The 21,083-nt window shown below is 31.4% G+C and overlaps 1 protein-coding gene across 1 annotated transcript in view; it reads right to left on the reverse strand.

Annotated features, from left to right (window-relative positions):
- The window catches only part of LOC130903495 (bestrophin-2), a 104,479-nt gene extending 83,952 nt beyond the window's left edge, over window positions 1-20,527 (reverse strand). Inside the window, exon 1 of the mRNA XM_057815620.1 lies at window positions 20,258-20,527. Coding sequence (XP_057671603.1) covers window positions 20,258-20,328 — 71 coding nt within the window. The 5' untranslated portion in view covers window positions 20,329-20,527. The remainder of the gene's footprint in view (window positions 1-20,257) is intronic.
- Between the last annotated feature and the right edge of the window lie 556 nt (window positions 20,528-21,083).

Genomic DNA, 21,083 nt, shown 5'->3' on the forward strand with positions numbered 1-21,083 from the left:
TGTATATTGAGACATTGAGACTTTAACATTATTGTTTCTCCGAATATTCCGCAACGAGTGTACTAACGAGTGTATGTCTCAGCCAACCGGTTATGTTATAAAAGTATCGAAAACCTATTCTGAAATTCGTTGACTGGAACATCTTCAGGATAAGGTAATACTGCAGGATGTGTAATAATATTTTCATGATACATATTCGCATAAAGAGATATTAATTGTATTTATGAATGTATCGTTATTTATTGATCCAAAAGAGGTATGACTTTTTTGTAGATATTTCTGGTGGAAGAAAATGTACAACAAAAAGAATATGTGTAACATTCGGACCCGCATTGGAATATGTCAATGACCTCTTGATAATAAATAATATCGGCATAGAGTAAAGTTGGTGACAGATGTATACGGAATATATGGAGGCATTAACCGTTTTATTTCTAGTCTGTCAGTGTCAATTTGAATAGAACGCTACAGAATATAATAAACTCATATGTTCTATTGGATTTTCACTCCACTATTTAAATACTCTACGTATTCAAATCACAATCCAGAGGCGGCTCATGTCCAATGGTTAACAATCTGTAACTTTTACATGGACAACATATACAACCTATAGATGGCAAAAATGAAATTTTCAATCAATTTTTTAATAAAGAGGTACTCTTTGTTTAACTCGATGATTTTATGATTTGAAATATATTTAGATCATTGTACATGCCAAGCAAACCGTTCGCCATAAAGAGACATTCTGAAAAAGACTATCATAAATTATAATTATACATTGAAATCACTTACAAGAGGTATTAAAACACAATCAAACATTTCTAAGCGAGCTGTATACTGTCGAACATCGTGCTACTTACATTAAGAAAAAATTGGAAAGTAGAAAAATTTAGTTAGTTATAGATATATCTTTGAGCTTGGTAAAGCATTTCAAGATTCTGCTTCATAGAGTCACAATGGTAGTTTATTATATGGATCATTTCGTTCCTTATATTTATCGGTGTGTCATATATCAAGCATGTCATGCAATCTATTAGGAAAAATGTTTTGAGATGATTTTTTACATCATTTAGGAAGTGGGAAGAGGCTCCATCGTGCATGAATCAGATGTCTCGGCGAATTTTTAGAGAAATATCACATAACATGGGTGGGAAATCATTTTGGAGAAATTTTAAATATTGCTGACCATGAAGGTTATTATCAAAAAAATATGGACCTACTAAAAAAGTACTCAGAAATTATAGGAGGAAACAGGTGAAACAGCTGAGTCTATTCTAATTTAAACGTGTTTAAAGAGACTTTTTGCTAAATTTATACTATTGGATTTGAAACTTCTATATGCTCGGAAGATAAAGTGATATCAATCAGGAAGTTTTTTTTTCTCAATCGTTGACTCAACCTGAGAAACATGTAAATTACTGACTTAACACCTCAATTTATGATGAAGTGAGTTGTTTCATCAACTATCGTCTCAATTATTAAACTGTGATGTCTAAAACTTATTAACTTACCTCAAATCTTATAGGATATCCAAAATTGTGAGTTGATTTACTTTTATTTTGAAAAAAATTCAATTTAATTACATTGTAGAGCATTTGACGGATGATTTTTGTACACAAATAAGCAGGGATATTCAAGACCTCATCACCTTGACGAATAATAAAAAAACCGTTAAATTTCGAGGTGGTCTGGGCAAGAATCGATGTAAACTTGATACGCCAGCAAATTCATGAAGTGACGCTTTGCTTTTTATTGTTTTTAATTATTTAATTAAATAACCATTTTGTAATAACTTTAATCATAGAAACCACCGCGAAAACCAATGACATACAATTTCAATAAAATTTCTTTGAAGTATGTCGTCATGTAAGTACCGAATACAAATATGCCAGGGTCAACTTATATTTTCAACAAAGAAACCTGGAGTCAACACTTTCATATATAAATGAGGTGATAATTTGAATTGCTCTTACGATGTATACGAGGATAACAATTAAGTCTCGTGTAGGTGCGTCATTGAAGAGTTGCATTTTCACACAATTAAATTGAAGTAAAATAACAATAAAAACAAAAAAGTATCAATGAAAAAGCATGTAAAGGAGATTTACGATGAATTTGGAAATAATAAAAGTGTTGTTTAAAATAATTTAACAGCTGAACTGTTAAATATAATGGGAAAAACTTTATAAAATGAATGAAAAAATGAGTAAAACAGATGTGAAATTGAGGAAATACGCTGGAACATGGGAAATAACTTATAATACGATACACAATTTATATAGTACTTGTATTATATATAAAGTCTTTAAGTATTCGAAGAAAATCGATGCAAATTTCTTGAAAAGATCAGTAGTACATATAATAATCAGGCTCACCCTAGACTTGAAAATTGTGAAAAGAAACATATTATTATATAGAATTCTTCACGATCTAAGAAAGTGACTACCCTCCAGTTACTATATGAGATCCAATAGAATAGACTCGGATAATGTATGATCCCAACGTCTTTGTCTGTCTCTGTGCATTTCGAGCCACGAAACAGTGTGTATTATAAAGTACGATAGTGTTTTATAAAATTTCTATCAAACAGCGCAAATGTTTGAGGCAAAAATGATAGTTAAGCTTGTAGAACGAGGCCACAAAAAATACTTTTCTTTGAAAGAGACCTTAGCTTTAACGAGCTTCCCTGAAAGTACAGTTTAGAAAGTGAATTGATCAATTTTTCCACATAAATATAGCTAGATAGGAAAAAACGATGAGACTTGGTACAATACCTATGTTACATCCAGTAATGGTTGATGGTTCAAAAAAATGTTACACGAAAGCTTCGTCTGATAAAGATAAGAGAATAACTATTCTACATTGTACAATACCCTTGTTTATACAGCCTCGCTATACTTTAGCCCTGTGTAGACGTGGATAGAGTTTACTAGCAGCACAAGCTAGGCACATTAACGCGATGTTCCCTGGCTAGTATTGGTGCTAATTTTAACTCTCATCAGCTGTACATGGGAAATGTTTAGTGGATTCAGATGTTATTGTAAATTTAAAAATGTCTTCTGTTCCTTTAAATCGAGCTTGAAGATGAATTTTAAGAATTAGTGTAAGAGTTGTGGGCACTATATATAGTTTGTATACTATTTTAAGAGAACTGCTAGATGAAGACCTTACAGATCACAGAAGTGTTTGAGAATGGATCGTCAGCTTTAGTTTGCAAATATTCTCCATTCTTGTCTGCGCAATCTCCGGCTATACCCGGTTCTGGTAACAGTTCTTGTTATCAAGCAAGTATCGAAAAGACAGTCTTGGAATCGGTTCACAAACGATACCTAAGTCAGTTGGAACACAAAGCAGAATCGTACGTATAATGGTAATCTTTATTGCGCAGAATCGTCACCATACCAAGGACGGTTTTTTGATGGGCTGGAACGAACCTTCAGTGATTTAATTTTGGTTTTCGATGTGTCATTTGAAATTATGCAACTTTGTTAAACTAAAGATCTCTTGTACATATGCGTTTCTCTCACATCTCTTTTGTTATAATTGGTGTCCAAAGTATTCCACTAACAATGGTAATCTTTGATTATTTTTGAAAATTGTATTGTCAGGTCAACGTACTTTAGCTCCGACATTGTAACAACCTAAAGTCACTTTGACAAACAAACTGGCAGGTGGCGACTAGAGCTAGATGAGCGCTAGATGAGCTACTGGCGCTAATAGTCACGTGATCACCCAATCCACTTCTTACCGCTTGTATTATCAAACACAGCAAAAGCGATTAGCAGTAATCTGTTGGGGTGCTAGTTGTCATTTTGATAGTGGGCTAATTTAGAAGCACTAATCAGTTAGCCGATGATACTAGCCACTTCTACACTGAGTCTACGTTGAGTCAGCTTAAAAATAGGCCCATTTATAAATTCAAATAAAATTATAGGTTTTAAGATTGTGTAGGGAAAGATGAGATTACTTCAGTTGTATTTCAGGAAAATAGTTTAAGAAGAGTGTTTCCGATAAAAGTACATTAATAACCATTTCTTTCACATTTACAGTGTGTTAATAGGACAAGCAGGAAGACAAACCTAGTGAATCTCATTTATTATCACGCCGACAGTTAGGGAATATAGACCATTCAATTATCTAGATATTTTATGAAATTTTTTTGCACCTAATGCAGTTCCAACTGAAACAAAAGTACTTATGATATCTTACGCTTACATGGTTAAAGTAGGACACCAATAGGGCAATTAAGTTGTCCAAATTTAGTTCACGTGACATGCTTAGCTCATGAAAGCCATAGAGTAGCCTAACATATTAGATGTGAATGTACTAATTAAAAATGCTTAAAAAATATTTGTAAAAAGTCCTTTACTATTTCAGTTCTATAGAGAAAGAGTACCGAATGTACATGAACCACTTTTGACAAGGTCGTAAACTTAGAAACGGCAATCTTTTATGATGAACATTAAGTCGCGATCAAGGGACTGCTATCGGACAGGATGATAATCTCCTCTCTAGATTGAAGTGACTATTTCCTTCGAAAAATTTAAGCCAACCAAAAAGCTGTAATATTTTATGTTTACCTAGCAACGATCAAATTTCAGCGATAATACTGCACTAGTGCAAATTATCGATAATTTGCACTAGTGCCAAATTTTCGTCTAGGATTAATAAACATCATTTGGTTTTAATTTTATATTTTAAGAAAAGGAACAATTATTGAAAATGCAATTAGAATATACAACTTTACTGGAGGCCGACGATGGTGTTTCTGTGCTGCTTCCACCACTTCTTATTGTTACTTCGCTACTGTCATTTCGCATTTTTTGTACAATTTCCTCGTGGTGTTCACTATTTACTTGGAGGTAACTCTTTATCGAGGCCTGATTTGAGTGTCCGGTAACCTCATAATTTGATTTTCTGAAACCCCAACCTTGGCAAGCTGAGTAACTGCCGCAGCACGGTTCGAGTGATTTGTCACTTTTATTCTTTTCGTGTCAATTCCTATAGCTTCCGCTGCATCTCTTGTCACAAAATTGTTGAAACTGTCGCCACGCAGAATCTCTCGACTTTTTCGTATTCAGTGGAGTTAGTTTATCCACTGCGGCGTCTATTACTTGCGTGGAATTCTGCCCAAAACGTAAACTCATTTTGAAATATTTTTTCACGAACAAAACTGTTGTCAATAAGTTACCGTAGATACCAATTCAATGCCAATATGATGATCGTCAACTACGGTATAATTTAAAGAATAACAAATTTTAAACACAGAATTAAGTTTATTTTAAATTAAATTTTTCTCAGGAAATAGTCTGCCAAAATTCCCTCTCGTGCATGTCAAATTGTCTTATAATTTCCTCGAGTGCGCAAAAATTAAAATATCGACAATTTGACATGCACTCGGGACATTAATATTGAATATTTTCAATGACATAAATTTCTGCTTGAAAAATGCTTGGTTAGGCTTTGAGAGAGTTTGGTTCTGGGTCTGTACACTCCTATTCCAGCTCCGTCCATTTGTTAGAATAAAATACAAATTCCCCATTTGCAGTATAAATCTGAATAAAATATATTCTTTCAAATTAAAACTCTCGAATCAAGCATGATTTGCAATCATCAATCATAATGTGTAATCTCTAAGTATAAACTGTGATCATTCTTTTCATACATTTGGAAATTTGGAATATGCATGTTTTATATTTCCAAATGGAATTCTTTAGAAATAGAAGCGTTGTAGTAGTAGTGCGTAGGGTATCTAGATATCTTATCTATGCACGTCCCAGAACACGTTTCCATCACTATCATAGTATTTGTGCAGTAACGGTTTGAAACAAACTTGTTTTTTTCTAGTGCCAAAAACCATGTGTGACGAAAAACAAGAGCAATATATCAATCCCAAATTAATCGTTAAATTAAAAAAAAAGTCCAACTGAGTGCCATAAATTGTTGCAAAGGATAATTCTCTATCTCGTGCGCTTGTTTTTGAGAGCTGTAAGCACTTTAGTGAGGGAGAGAGAACACTGGAGATGACCAGCGCCCAGGTAGCCCTGTGATTATTTCAACTCCGGAAACAGTGACCAAAATCAACCAAATTGTGCGTGCATATCGTCGAATGAGCATCCAAATGATTGCGAGGCTGTAAACGCCGATAAAGAAATGGTAAGAAAAATTTTACACCAGGAATTACACATGGCAAAAGTCTGATTCCTGACCAAAAGCTCTTGCGTCAACGGCCTACTCCGATTTCCTTGAAAGGTTAGAAAAAGATCTGCTTTGAAAGGGGCCCGATTTGAGTCGATGGAAGCTGTAAAGTGAAAAAGGCAGAGTTCTTAAAGACCTTCACCAAAGAAGACTTCCAGTACTGCTTCGATCAATGGAAATACGTATGGAAAGGTGTGTGGCGTGGGGAAGGGAATAATTTGAAGGGGAGCCTTCGAACGTAGAATAATTTTTATGATAAAGCCCTTTTTCGTAACCAGTCTCGTTATTTAATAGCCAGACCTCGTATTATCTCTCCTATTGTTATTCGTTCATTCATAGGCAGTACCTCGAATCATTAAATAACTATATCAGCGGTAATACTCTTAAATTTTAAAGAAACCATTGATAGTAAAAAAATAGAAGATGATATCAGAAAAGGCACAATGTTATGTAAGAGTAGCAAATTGAGTAACAAAAAATTGTGAGATAGAATAAAAGTTTAGGAAGATTGACTGTTTATTTTTAACGATGCTCAATAATGCTATAGAATATATTGTTACAAAAGCTACAGCTCTAGTACATTATAAAGTAGAATCAGTGCCTAGCAAAATTATCAAGAAGTAAGGAAGAGAAGGAATAATGAGACTGTCAATGAAGGAAGAGAAGACGAGGTATACGGCATGGATTAGAAGTGAAAGGCAGTAAATTTGAAACGAAAACAGAAAAGGAAACATTCATAAAACAAAGAAATCTTTCACGAAACTAGGCCTATAATTTACTAGAGAGACCAAATTTCAACAAGCAAAACAAAACAAAATAATAAAGTGCTAAGAGAAGAATAGACAAATCGATTATGAGATTTATTTGGTAATAAAATTAGGACAATTGATAAAGTTTAATAAAAATACTAGAACTGTCTACTAAGTTTTATAAAGAAATAGTTGAAATATGACAACAACAAAGTAAGAAAGTACGAGAATAATTTGATAATCCATTTGACTAACTCCTTATGATAATCACCATAAAAAAACCTAGATTAAGATGAATAGGTCATGAAAAACAACTGATTAAGATGAATAGGTCACAATAAGTTTATCAAAAAAGATAATAGAAGGAAAGAGAAGAACAGGAGATACTCAAAGGATATGGATGGAGCGATATTGTTGGATATGAAAAACCAATTATACTTATAAAATTAATTAATCAAATAAGATAATACTGCAGAAGTTTTAGTATAAGTGTAAGTATATAAGTATAGTTTAAATATAAGTATTATCATATAGATAAAATAATACTCAAGATTATTTTTACTTTATGTAAATAAGTCCTTGACAGTATTACACTTTCCTTTAAACTAGCTGTAGGAGCAGGCCTTTCAACATACCTACGTTATGACTAGATAATATAATTCTTTTTCATAATTCTTCTCTATCATTTACATGTTGAAGGTTATGTTTTTACAACTGTATTGGATTTTTATTGACATTTGTCTATTAACCTTTATTTGGATAACGCTGATTCAGCGACGTTCTATCCATACAAACATACATAATATAAAGATTAAAAATTTACATTTCAAATAACAGTAAACGCGCCAAGTAAACACAATTTATTCATTTGGCGAAGAATTTTTTCGCTAATAACATTTTAGTCAATTCAAATGTTACATTTTTTGGCATTCAAATTTTGACGAAAACATTTTTTTATGAAAATAAACGCTAAAAAACCTAAATGAAAATTATAACCTATATCTTTATAGCACACTTTTTAGTTTAGACGGAATTTTCTAATAAAAATTACTAACACATTGACTTTAAATTTCGTAAAGAAATGATGTAACAAACAATACTATAACGTGAATTAATTAACTGGATTTTTATTTGAAACAGAACGCCACAGAAATTTTAAATCAAACTTTAAAATTTCACAAGTAACAACGATTTATAATTTCAACAAATGGTACGAAATTAAGAAAATGAAAACAATAAAAAAAATTAATTATAATAATAGCAATAGCTCGATTTGAATTTCAATTGGTTGTTGAATATTATTTATTTAAATAACTATGATTCCATAAACGAATTTTGTTGCTTGAAGATTTATAACATAAATGCGTTGATGGTTATGTCTATGCGGGCTGAAGTCTGACTTTTATAAATTCCATAACGATCTCTTGTAAAATAATCATTCATATGAACCTTTCACCAAATGATATTTCAAATGTTAAATAGCTTCTATCGCTCACTGGCCTGTGAGTGCGGCTTAAGATCATTAGGTTGGTAGGTCCAATCTCATTTTCTTGGAAAAAAAAACTCTAAATTTTGTCTCTAAAACTATTTTTAATAAATTAAACATGTTTTTTTAAAAAAGCACCTTCTAATAAGCTAAAAACTGGAAAAATAAATTTTTTAGCGTGAATCTTAATAAAATTAATTTTTAATATTGATTGGAATAACAGTTGCTGATGACATTGTTGGAAAAGTACGTTGTAATATGGCCATAAAAGGACTATTATTTCCTGATAAATAAATAAACTCGCAATTTTGCATTCACTCGGCTGCGCTCCGCCTCGCAACTGCAAATATTGCTCGTAAAAAAATATGCACTTATAATCCTTATAATATAATATACTATTTTCTTGAAGCGTATAATAATATCTATATTATTTTCGGTAACACAGATCGTAGAAATCACCTATACTATGCTCATTATTGTACTAGTAACAAAATAATGAGAAACGATAGCAACGTCTTATTATGGGAGTTGTAACCAAGTAGGAAGGAACTGTCACTTAATTTTTATTTAATTTGATGTTTGTCAGTTTTGAAAAATGTATTGTAAAAATGTCTCAAAAAGAAGAATTTTAATGTACACCTTTGCTTGAAGAAAAATAGTATATGTCACTCGGAGACCCAACATAATGTACTATTTCAACTTTGTCATCATCAGCATTCAAACCAGTCCAAAATTTACATCAAATTAATATATTAGAATACTAGGGTAGAAAGTTGAACTTTCAGATCTGCGCATTATGACGCGCAGGACCGAGATTTCAACTTTTGTCTCGTGTACTGTATACGATTTTTCCTAATACCTCGGTGGAAGGTACGTAATTTTTTATGTTAAACATTATATTTCACCTCGGGCATCATGATCCGCAGGACCGAGATTTCAACTTTCTTCGTGTGATTTAAATTTTGTTTCTACTTACTTTTTTTATCATTTATTTATTGCAATGAGAAATATCAACCCTCTTTTTCCATAAACAAAATATTTTAAACTGAAAACTGCCACGCAAAGTCAAAAGCAGTCTCGAATAATAAGAAATAAAAATTTAGATAAATTTTTAAACATATATTCTTATCTTACTTTAGAACTGAGGAAATTAAAAAACTTAATCGTGATAATTTCTATAAAACTAAAAACTTTTTATTTATTGCAACAAGAATTAGTACCGCAATTGGTTAATTTTTTTCGTGAACTTGTCCATGCCAACGTTCTATATACAGAAATAGGTTTCAGCAGGATGGTACGCCTCCCCATTTCCCAAGATCTATTCTTGAAAATCTTTAAGCTTTAATACCACATCACCGAGATTCATAGATCAGTCTTTTGGACTAGTTTTAATTGGGGAACGTAAAAAGCAAGTAGAGTAAGTTAAAAACGTATTTTGATTAGGTCTAGAGTAGTCAGTGAACAACATTTTGAACATTAACTTCTCTCTCGAGGAATCTTCTAGAGGTTGTTGACACCAGTCTTGGCGAGTGGAGGCGTCAAGAGTTCTAGCCCTCCACAATGTTGAATTATTCAGTTATTTGTTAGGTCTACTACAACATGTACATTTTTAGCGAAAATGGATTAAATTGGTGCATTTTTCGTCTTCAGATGCCCTCTAAAATATTTTTTACTGTACTCCAAAACAAGTAGATAGTGAGCGAGTTCACTTCTTACGCGTAATTCATTTGGAGCCTCTTGGATAATTTGGATCGGGTTTGAAATAAAAACTTTTTTGACGTTCCAATCACGTATGAATCAAAATTTTGGAGAATTCGTTTTTTTTTTCATAATAAAATTAATTCTTCGTCGACAATTATAATATAGAAAACAATCTTTCCAGTCGACTAGCTAACATATTCTATTTTATCGTTGTAATATATTTATGTTATTATTTCAGGTATATTAACAATTTTGATTATTATAAACCTAATCCGTCTGTTTTGAGAAAGTTCACCGCTAATTTCGCTTTCTATGCCACAGCTTAGGATAATTTAATGGCACTACTAATATAGATCCTATAACATCTTTATATCTTCAATTGTTAATGGTTATGTATCATTCGTTGAGTAAGAGTTTAGTGAAAGGGGATCTCGACGAAACGTTACGAAATAAATCTCGGATTAAAATCTATTATCCATGCTTTAATTAATCTTAATACAACGCAGTTATTTTCTGCAACAACAAAAGCTTCAAAGAAAGAAAAAATCAATAAATACATTGGTAAATAATTTGGAATATTGTGATACCGGTGCTACAGTACATTTCGAAAACGATATTTTTAGAATTTGGAAAATATAAATGATATAATATGTAAATGAATTTGGATATAAGAAACGGAAACAACAGGAAGCTGTAGGAATGAAGAATATCAATTTCTTCATAGTTTACATTTTTTTAAATTATATCAAAACTGAGATAAAAACAGCAGTCAACAATAATTCCATAAATATTATAACTATTATAACCAATTAAATCACAGTTAACGCAGTGGTAACGATCTAATGAACATATTAGTATTAGAAAGACTGCCTTAAACCAGCCAACTACAAATTCTAGAAAGTGATAACAAGAATTAAGGTTATGGAACATCCCTTCCTGAGACTCGATACCAAATTATCCAAATGTTTTAATTGTTCAATTCAATGCCCTTTTGTCAATGGGCACTGTTGAAAAACTTAGATCAATTATAAAATACTGATTTGTTCTTCTTTCAATCACTTTGACTAGTACTTGTGTAGTCGACTTTCATTTCCGTTTCTTCAAATCACTACGTGATTATTCAACTGCTACGGTTACAAGAAAATTTTAAAGTTGCGATATCACGCTTGACTATTTTTTCATAAAACGTTTTGTTACTAAAAATGAATGTCATTCAAAATGCCTTTATCATCCTTGACATTTTGCCTCTTTCGGGTGGTTTTATAATGAAGAACTGCGAAGAAGATCTGATTTTTGTATATTTTATTCAATGTTTCCATCAAGAAAGTTTTGGTAAGACCGAAGTACCTGATTGACTGATAGTGCAATATCCAGGCTAAACGGTGGTTAAATCATTAAAACTGATGAAAGGATATAGAAGTCAAATAGACAAAATTCATGATTATAAGTAAAAAAGAAGTCATCTCTATATCAAACAAGTTCCAACAGAAAGAGTAAAATATAATAAATACCTGAGTACTATTGTAAACGAGGATGAGAATTCTGAGATGCTACGTTTTTTCTGTCCTGTTTTATGGAGGTGATTCCTGGACCTTGAACGAAGGTATAAGCAAAAAATTGGAGGTATTCGAAACGTATAGCTTTATAGACGAATACTGAAGATTTCTTGGACCGCACGGGTAACAAATAAACTAATGATAACCGTTAAAACTCTCATACCACTTCGGCCACATGATGCTGAACGAATCCAGACATGCATTGTTCCAAGCCATTCTGCCAGGCAAAATATTTAGTCAAAAAGGTCCAGGAAGAAGATAAACATCCTAACTTAAGAACCTTAGACTCTGGTTTAATAAAACCTACCCTCAACTCTTTTGCATTGCTGTTGATAAAAAAATCCCATTATGATCATCACAGATATGCACTAAAAGAAGAGAAATCAAATATGTGGGTAGCCAGGAGTTGACCAACGCTCCAGAATTTTCTCCTTGTGTCACTTTAAAATGTTTCCACAATGATAATTTGCATTTTTTATATCTTATCAATTTTCTATCACTCCTTATTCTTCTTTTAAGAAATGGCTATATTTCATCAAAAATATAACAAATTTCGATTCGTGAAATAAATTTCGTTTTGTCAACCATACAGTACCTGATCATCGAGATTTTTAGATTATTTAGCCTTTTCCAAATGATTCCAAATTATTTGACGGTTGACTCCCAATGCATCAGTAATATCTTGATAAAGTAAAATGTCTTATGACGGGCTTATGGCTATTCTCTTCATAGAATAGTTAAACCTTAGTTACTTATCTTGGCAGATAAATATATTTCAAATTTAAAATCGAATGGTTTTCTTATCTGTTATATGGATAAAGTTAACCGAAGAATAACAAGTGAAGAAAACCGATTTTCCATAAAGGAAACGTTCAAATCAATAACGAACGTTACAATCAATTACTATAAACAGTACAATTTTCTCTAAATGTTTGTCATGTGTTATCATCTTTTCTGTGGTGGAAAAGCTAAAAGTGTATTTCTCTTGGCTTAATCGGATTAGTGGATATACTTTAAATATAGACAAAATATTATTTTGTCTAAAATGAAATTACTAGAAAGTTCCATCATGATTGTAGAAATATGTGAGAAATTTACTCTATTTCTGCTTTCGCACTACTTTTTCCTTTCCATTTATTGAATTCAGCAGATACTTTTTCATTGGCGCACAATATGAAATTGGATATTTGAAAACGCCAACTTCTTGGAGCTTTTGTTCATTGCTATTTTTATCTTCCAGTGAAGTGAATAATAGTTAAAAGCATCGGTGTCAGTTATTGAAAGTGACCGTAGGAGAATTGTTTACGAAAATTTTACGTTTTCTAAAGACAAGATCTAGAAAAGAGGAAAAACATCATTAAGATCTTGCCAAAAGAAGCTGAATTGTGAAGCAAGGCTTTACACTATTGAAAGAGGGAACCTAATAACCAGGAGAGAAGATGCGTACAATTACGGAGCTTTCGAATAGGTAGTGAGCAGAAAAGCTATCGTAACCTAATCAATTATTTTTCTCTTAGGTTCCCTTGAATTCCGGCGATCAATTTATTATTGCATTAGTGACGCAGGTAATCTTGGCGACGAGTAACCAGGAAAATTATTTTCTAATCTTTTTACCGGCTCAATCGTCAATACTAATAGTGTTTATGGAAGTCTTTGATCCAAGAACTTTCACCTACCAATGACTTTCCTCTTCCGAATATCTCATTCTGGACTGTCCAAATAATACGCAAAAAAATTTGGATCCTAAAAAAGTCTTATGTCTAAAGTAATCACTTACTTCAGTGCATGGAACTTCTTCAAATTAAAAGCTTCGTTGTGAAACGTCAACTACGTGAATGTTTCTTTAGTTTAAAGATTCCCCAGAAATTGGGGACAAAATATGTTATAAACACAGTGATTGGGGAACAAGAAATTGATGGAAGTAAGTAATGTTAGCATAACTTTATTTTTATAAAAAAATAATATTTCCCTACTTTGTGATAAATAGAAAAATACTATATTCATCATATTTAATACCCAGAATATTGGTAAATCCTATTACGCATGAATTGATAGATAATTGCTTTTGGATATTTTAATTACATATTTATCGACGTTTCAAATACAAATTTTGATGCAAATGTAATAGCATGATCAGCTCTAGAAATATATTTGAGTTTGATGAGTACGTCGAAACAATATTATTCCACACTTTCCGATAATTCAAGGAAATCAGTGAAAGTAAAAACACATGTGATCAAAAGATTGATATTAATTCACTGCAGTAACCGTACCTAAATGGAACAATAAAGTATATGAATATTTTCCATTATTTTGTTTTTACACGACGTTTATTAACAGTAGTAATATTTTTAAGTTATTAAATGAATATAATATAATAATAAGATTGGTAATGTGTTATTAAAATCAAGTTTCCATGGTATTAAAGAAATTTTATCATTCAGCTCAATTTCAATGAACTTTTTCCGGCGATTTTCTAATTTATGGATTCAATCCCTGAAGTGAAAATTTGGAATAATTTCGAAGCACACTTCTACGGCTATCACAATTTCTTCTTCGATTAAAACGTTTTCCTTAAATACATTTATTGATATAGAAAAGTCAACGGAAGCCAGGTTTGATTAATAGAGTGGATGTTGCATAAGTAGTTAATTTATTTCAGACTTTCGCTTTGGTTTTTGGATATTTGCGAGCCAGGGCGTTATCTAGATAAAAAAGGATTTCTTTCGTGAACCAGTCTTTTTCTTCACATTAGTTTGATTCAACAGATAACAATAATACTCTTCGTTTGTTACTCTTTCATCGTGAAGGAAATTTGTAACAATCCTTAGAGTTTTATTTCGAATTAGGATATAGTGAGTTAATCAACGATATTGTTTAATTGTATTTTTGCTAATATCTGACCTTAATCCACAGTTCTTATGAATTGTATGATCACTTTGAAATTTAGCCTCATTTTTCTAATATTAGAATCAAAGGTAAAGAATCTGCATATACATATATACTTATTATAATTTGTTTTAGTTTTACATCTACCGAAACTAATAATTTTGTTATTTCATGATACTTATCCAAGTTTTTCTATGACTTTAACGTGTCAACTTTGAACAACAGAAGATATGAATGAGATTATCGATTTACATGAAACTAGTTATGTGTTCACAAATACTTACTGCCATTAAAAAATAACTAAAATGACGAACCCTAAATGTGTAGGATTGATATGCTTGATGGAGAAAAGTTTAGAGTCAATAGATTTAATTTTGATTTTCTATTTTCTATTTCTATTTTTTTACGACAAAAATTGACAGAATAGAAAATATTTGGCACAAGTTTAAACGTAGAAAAAAGAGAGATATTTTTGATTTTATTTTCTTCATCTATCGAAAAAGACTCCCGTATATATATATATATATATATATATATATATATATATATATATATATATATATATATATATTTACAATCTAATAGTTTATGAAAAACTGAAGATACATAGAAGGCGTATTATTGAAAAATATCTTAATATGTTACTTTTGAGTAGATGTACACTTATACACTTGAATTATTTGAAATAACGCTTATTCAATATTTTTTGTAACCTCATAAAAATCAAAATGTGAAATATTACATTACTTTATAAAGGCACTGAATCACGTTTCAAGATTTTCACCTAATATGTCCGTTGGTTAAGTTGGTCATCGAAAACCTATCTATTTCGGAAGTTTAGCTGTTCCGTATTGTGTATGAGTGTTTTTGATATCCAGCATAGGTGAGACAAACCCCTCAAACTGAGTAGCAAAGAAACTGCAGCTAAGCAAGGGGAAGGCAAATACTCTGGTTGACCTAAGAACTGTCCATGCGAAAGTCGGCTATCACAGATATAATACAGGTTTTGTCAAAGTCAAGCTCTCATTAACAGAAGGAAAATATTGGTACTTGACCTCGTGGAAGAGCCTTGCTTCAAAGCCAGCGATGCAAGGGAAATACTCCAATTTTGGAGAGCCTCCCTGAGCTAGGGGACTGCAGACAATTAGTGCGGACAAGACCACTTCATGATTATGATCTAATATTATTCATAGTTTACACACCCACGTCATTCGGGTAAATTTTGATGTTATCTAAGATAATCGTGTATAATGATTTAGTAATTGAATTGAAATTAGCACCCAAGATTTCACCACAGTACCCTAATATGTTTATTGTTGACAACATAAATTAGAAGATCATTCCTTACGGAAACTGTTCTTTTCCCATAATATTTTGCATTTATATGGAATTTATCCGATTAGATGAAGGATTTTTTATATTACATAATCTATTTTTCCAGAAACCATTATGCAAAAAATACGATTTTTGCGAATTATCCTTTCATTTATATTCTAAGAGCAATAAAGTGTAATATTATCCGAAATTATCTAGCAGATATAATAATAGTTTATCGAAAATATCAAAATGGTGTCAGTAATAATTATTCGAAGTAATTGATTTTTCACTAAACAGTTTCAGTTATTCATATTCTTCACTATTGTATAAATGATATGAATTTATAAAATTAGTGACTGAAAGCACATAAAAAGAAGTATCAGTACGAACTTATTGTTGTATCTAAATCACTATTTATTATTTTATTCTTATTAAACGTTTCAAGTAAAATATTGTCATGTGTCATGCATATAAACTCAATAAGATTCTTGTAAATTAGTTCCAACCCAAACTTGTTCTCTGTATACATAATTATTCTGAATTATATTTTAATACATTAATTATAGTTAATTGCTAAACAACATTAAATTAACATAAAATATCTCACAGGTGAAGGTAGAGTATTTTTCTGAACTTATTGTATTCTAAATTCAATGGAAAACTACGATTTAAAAAAAAAAGAAGTGATGTAAACATATTTATTTCTAATTACTTATTTATATCAAGGAAACAATTGATTGAAAACAATTGGATCTACTAGTCACTATTCCACATTATCTGATACGAGGGATACTCAAAAAGTGCGTGGTATATTCTTCCACAACAATAGAGCTTCTGTTATATATTCAAACATAACCTATATCATATCATAAAGGAGGTCGAATGGAAAAATTTTGCCATTAATCATTTCGTAACTAGTGATTGGGTGAGACACATAAATTGCGTTACAAACTTACATGAAGGGTGGCCCAAAAATCAAAAAAACCTTGTCATCAAGGAAGATTATGATCATTCTCTTCTGGAATGTTTCTAAATTATTTTCTCAAGTGTGGTCTATACCACATTAAATTCTGTGCGTTACTTTCAAACTTATGAGAGCTTCGAGGAATTATATCCCCGTCTTGCAATTAGTTATTTTTGTCACTTGTTTTAAAAGATGAAGAACTTGAAGAAATACGGTTGCGTATTAGCTGATATCGCTGACGACACAATTCTATAACGAAGAGATTTCAAATCTTATCCACCGCTATGTTAAGTGATTCAATTGTTTGCCGAATTTTGTTATGTATCCTTATTTTATGAATTTTTAGTAGCTCATTTTATTTTTTCGAACAAGGAGATAATAGGAGTTAAATAAAGTAGAGTTAAGTAGATGTGAAAGAGGCCACAATTAATTCCACGGTTTCATGGGTTCATTTGATTGGGCATGCTATCTAAGATGAGCTATAGTAACCTTTAAAAAATAAACTGATAATTCAATAATATTTTTGTATTTATTTTTTTTTCTAGGATTTAGAGAACATTAAACGCAGGATTATTAGAACAAGAAAATCGATTATCATAATGAATTGATCATGGTTTGTTATTGATTCAGAGAATCTTCTATAGAACTATTGTAACTAACAATACTACAGTTTATAAAATTGGAAGTTTTGTACTACGTATTTCAGTTTACTGGATAGCTCCAATATGCATTAGATTGTAGTCCCCTCAAAAACTAAAATTAATAAACTCGAACAATATTTTCCACATTTTTTAATATTGTAGTAACGGCATTAGGTCGCGATTTCTGGAAATTTCTAAAGACATTTATTTCTATTCTGGGAGAAGAGAAGAGCTTTTTAGATACCAGGACTGTCCACATGTGAATGTAAATCCCTTCTGAAGTGGATTCTCCTGGTCTTTAATTTTCTCCAAAATTGGCGTGGAACTTCTAGCCACATGTTCGGTGTACAAAATTCTTGTAATATATAACAAGTGGGGATTGCATCTACCACCCTTAGATATAGAAAGGGATCTCACCAAGTCAGGGAGAGTTTGTAATCAATCTTGGCTCGATCGTTAGAATTATACATATATGTTTGTTATATTGCATTATTTCCCGATATTTCTGGTGCGCTTTTGTATACTAATGTCTATCACATTCTTCAGACTACATGTCATTACAGGAAGAAACCACACCTCGTATACTTTTTATTTCGGAATTATACGGAGTTGTTTCTTAAAAATGAATCGCAACTCTTCGTGTGGATTTCTATTATAATACGTTTTCAATTTATAGTCCATTCCATAAGTTTATTATCAATCCAACACTTTTTGACGCTATATTTAGCACATCGGCATGTTGGTAGCTGCTGACTCTTGCAAACCTTTGTTGTTATTTTTTGTGACAAAAATCAAATGCAATTCAATGATGTTATTATTTTTACATAATTCAAAAGAGAATTTGTATAACAATTCTATTTTATAGAAAATTATAAGCTTCTTAACCTAAATATTGTTTGTTGTTTGATCAATCATAGCAGTGGTCTAATGGGGCCGGAGCAATCCAGAGCGGCGTTCCAGCACAGCAATATAGCTGAACATCTACTGTGAGTACTCATTGAGAGAAAATCATGTCTCATATATTTTGTGAGAATTAATTAGGAATAGCTAATTTCAGCAACGCAGCGATGATGTTTTACCTTACCCAAAAATCCGTGTATCACGGGACATATTTGGTGGTGACTCTTGCTTTTGAGCATATTTTAATTACATCATCAATAATTGTGCTCCTTGTATTGAAAATAGCAGTATATATTACAGTCACCTGGCAGAAAGTTTCTAATAATAGAAACATTTTTCACTTGCTCTAAAACTACAAGAATAAATGTTGTTCTTACAATCACTCAAATTAGCTGAAAGGCATCTCAAGTAAGTTTTAAGAAACTGCACTTCCGCTCCTGACTGTACCAAATACATACTGCAGAACTTAACATGAAAAAATTATATCCACAATGGATACCACGAATGTTAATAGCACAAAAGCAAACTCAAATAAAAACTTTCAGTCGTATTTAAAGTCAATATAGGTGGGTAAGATAAAATAAATGTTTGACTCATGGATCCATAGCTACTATAATGAGATAAAAATACAGAAAGAGGAGTGAAAACATCAACACTTTCAGCAAGGAATGTCATGAAAGCAGTATTTTTGGATGCTGATCATAGTGAATTACCTGTAAAAGCGAGCTATAATGACATGTTTCTAGGAAGTTTGAAAATTATATGAAAGGAAAATGCCTTGCAGGAGTTGATCGAATGTGTTCTCATCTTGTAATACTCGTAGACGCAATTGTTATAACAGGCTTCGAATTAGTTGGGTATCCGTCATATTTTCCAGATTAAGACCTCAGCGATTACCGGCTATTTCCTAAACTTGCGTGGTAAACGAATTTCATAGAATAATGAAGACATTTAGGTGAAAAATCACTGGTTTATAAAGGACGAACAATCATTTTTCCAAGGCGCATCACCACTAATATGTTTTCAGTTGAGATTTAGCTCAAATATTGATGTTTCTGGACAAATCATGGGTAATCATAAAAAACAAAAGTTTTGCATATGAAGATACATCAACTAATTATCTTTATTTGGAATTGAAATCTTCTCGTGAACACTAATGCTCAAAACAGAAATTTGATGACAATATTCAACTAATTTGAACTTTATAATTAACTTTAACTGTTATACTTCATTGGAATTAATTTATTGAAGAAAATACGATTATATGCAAACAGAGCTAATAGTTTCGCTAGAGTACATGTATAACCCCCTGTACATTTGAATTTCTGTTTGAAAAATAGGCAGCAGATTAAAATCGACGTTAATAAAGGCGATCAACTTGTGTACAGAACGTGATGTTTTAAAATATTCTTGGCAGCTGCTTAGCATGATAACAAAAGAAATTAGATTATTTGGAATCGATTATATAGTTTTAAAAACTTTTTCGTGTGAAAGTGTCATAATAAGTATTTTTAGATAGAATATAATCATTGATTATATCGGCTTAAGAAATGGAAATATGAATTATGATTTTTAAAGTGTTTGATTATTAATCACAATATAAATATAAATACTTTTTATATTTTTATTCTCATATTTTTGTTTTCAAAATATATAATCATAACAGAGCAACAATAATTTAGAAATCTAATAAAATAATTTAATTAAAAAAATATTAGTGCTCGAAAGAGATTAAATATAAAAAAGAGAAATTTTCTGAATAATTCAAACAATGTTAACATAATTCACGTCTTATCGCTTCTAATGATCTACTTTTCTAAACAATTCGTGCAACGCTTATCAACAATGAAACTTACATTCCTAGTACTTTCCAAAAACATCCAAAAGTACTACCGTTGGGGACGCGCCCCGTATAAGTGACAGTCATCTTAGTTTTATCACAATGGGCTTCAGCCCTTCACCACTTCACCACTCCACTAACACCATAAAACTATAAAATATATAGTACCGTGAATATATTCGAGCTACATCAATATGGTACTGTGGGACCGACAACACAGACTGACCAGCGAGTTGTTAACAATCAACAGTGTAGGTGAATACAGGTGTTTAAGTTGCATAGTGGGGTAATGGTAGGTGCATAGTGGTACCATTTTAGTATTAAATTTATTAATGTTTGTTTCACATATCCAGGAAATACGAATTGAAACATATGTTTTCAGATTAAACTGGAACATTCGATATGTTCGGATTTCCTTTTACAGGGTGGATTGAGAATACCTACCCACTTAAAAATGAAGTTTTGGAATGTAGTCTTTAGAGATGTGAATTTAGTATTTACCGGAATTTTATCGCTATTCTTCCTCATATTTTGGTCTCTCACGTCACACTGATTTAAGAATAGTTCATATGTATCTGCTTGTATAAAATGTAATGTTCTAAATCTTCTTGAGTGTTTATAACATGTTTTCGTTCTTTCAGAATGCGAATCTAAATAACTTTATTTCGATTTATTGTGGTTATAAAAAAATGTTACCTTTAGACTGTTATAGTTCCTACAATATCAATTGCAAATTATAAAAACTGGATCGAAACCCTTGCTGACAATTTTTTTGATCTAACATAGGCGTAGATACCTCATTTTATGAATACATTATTTTTATAAACGCTTTTATAAATATG

This window comes from Diorhabda carinulata, chromosome 2, assembly GCF_026250575.1.
Source record: "Diorhabda carinulata isolate Delta chromosome 2, icDioCari1.1, whole genome shotgun sequence".
In the NCBI taxonomy this organism is placed as follows: Eukaryota; Metazoa; Arthropoda; class Insecta; order Coleoptera; family Chrysomelidae; genus Diorhabda; species Diorhabda carinulata.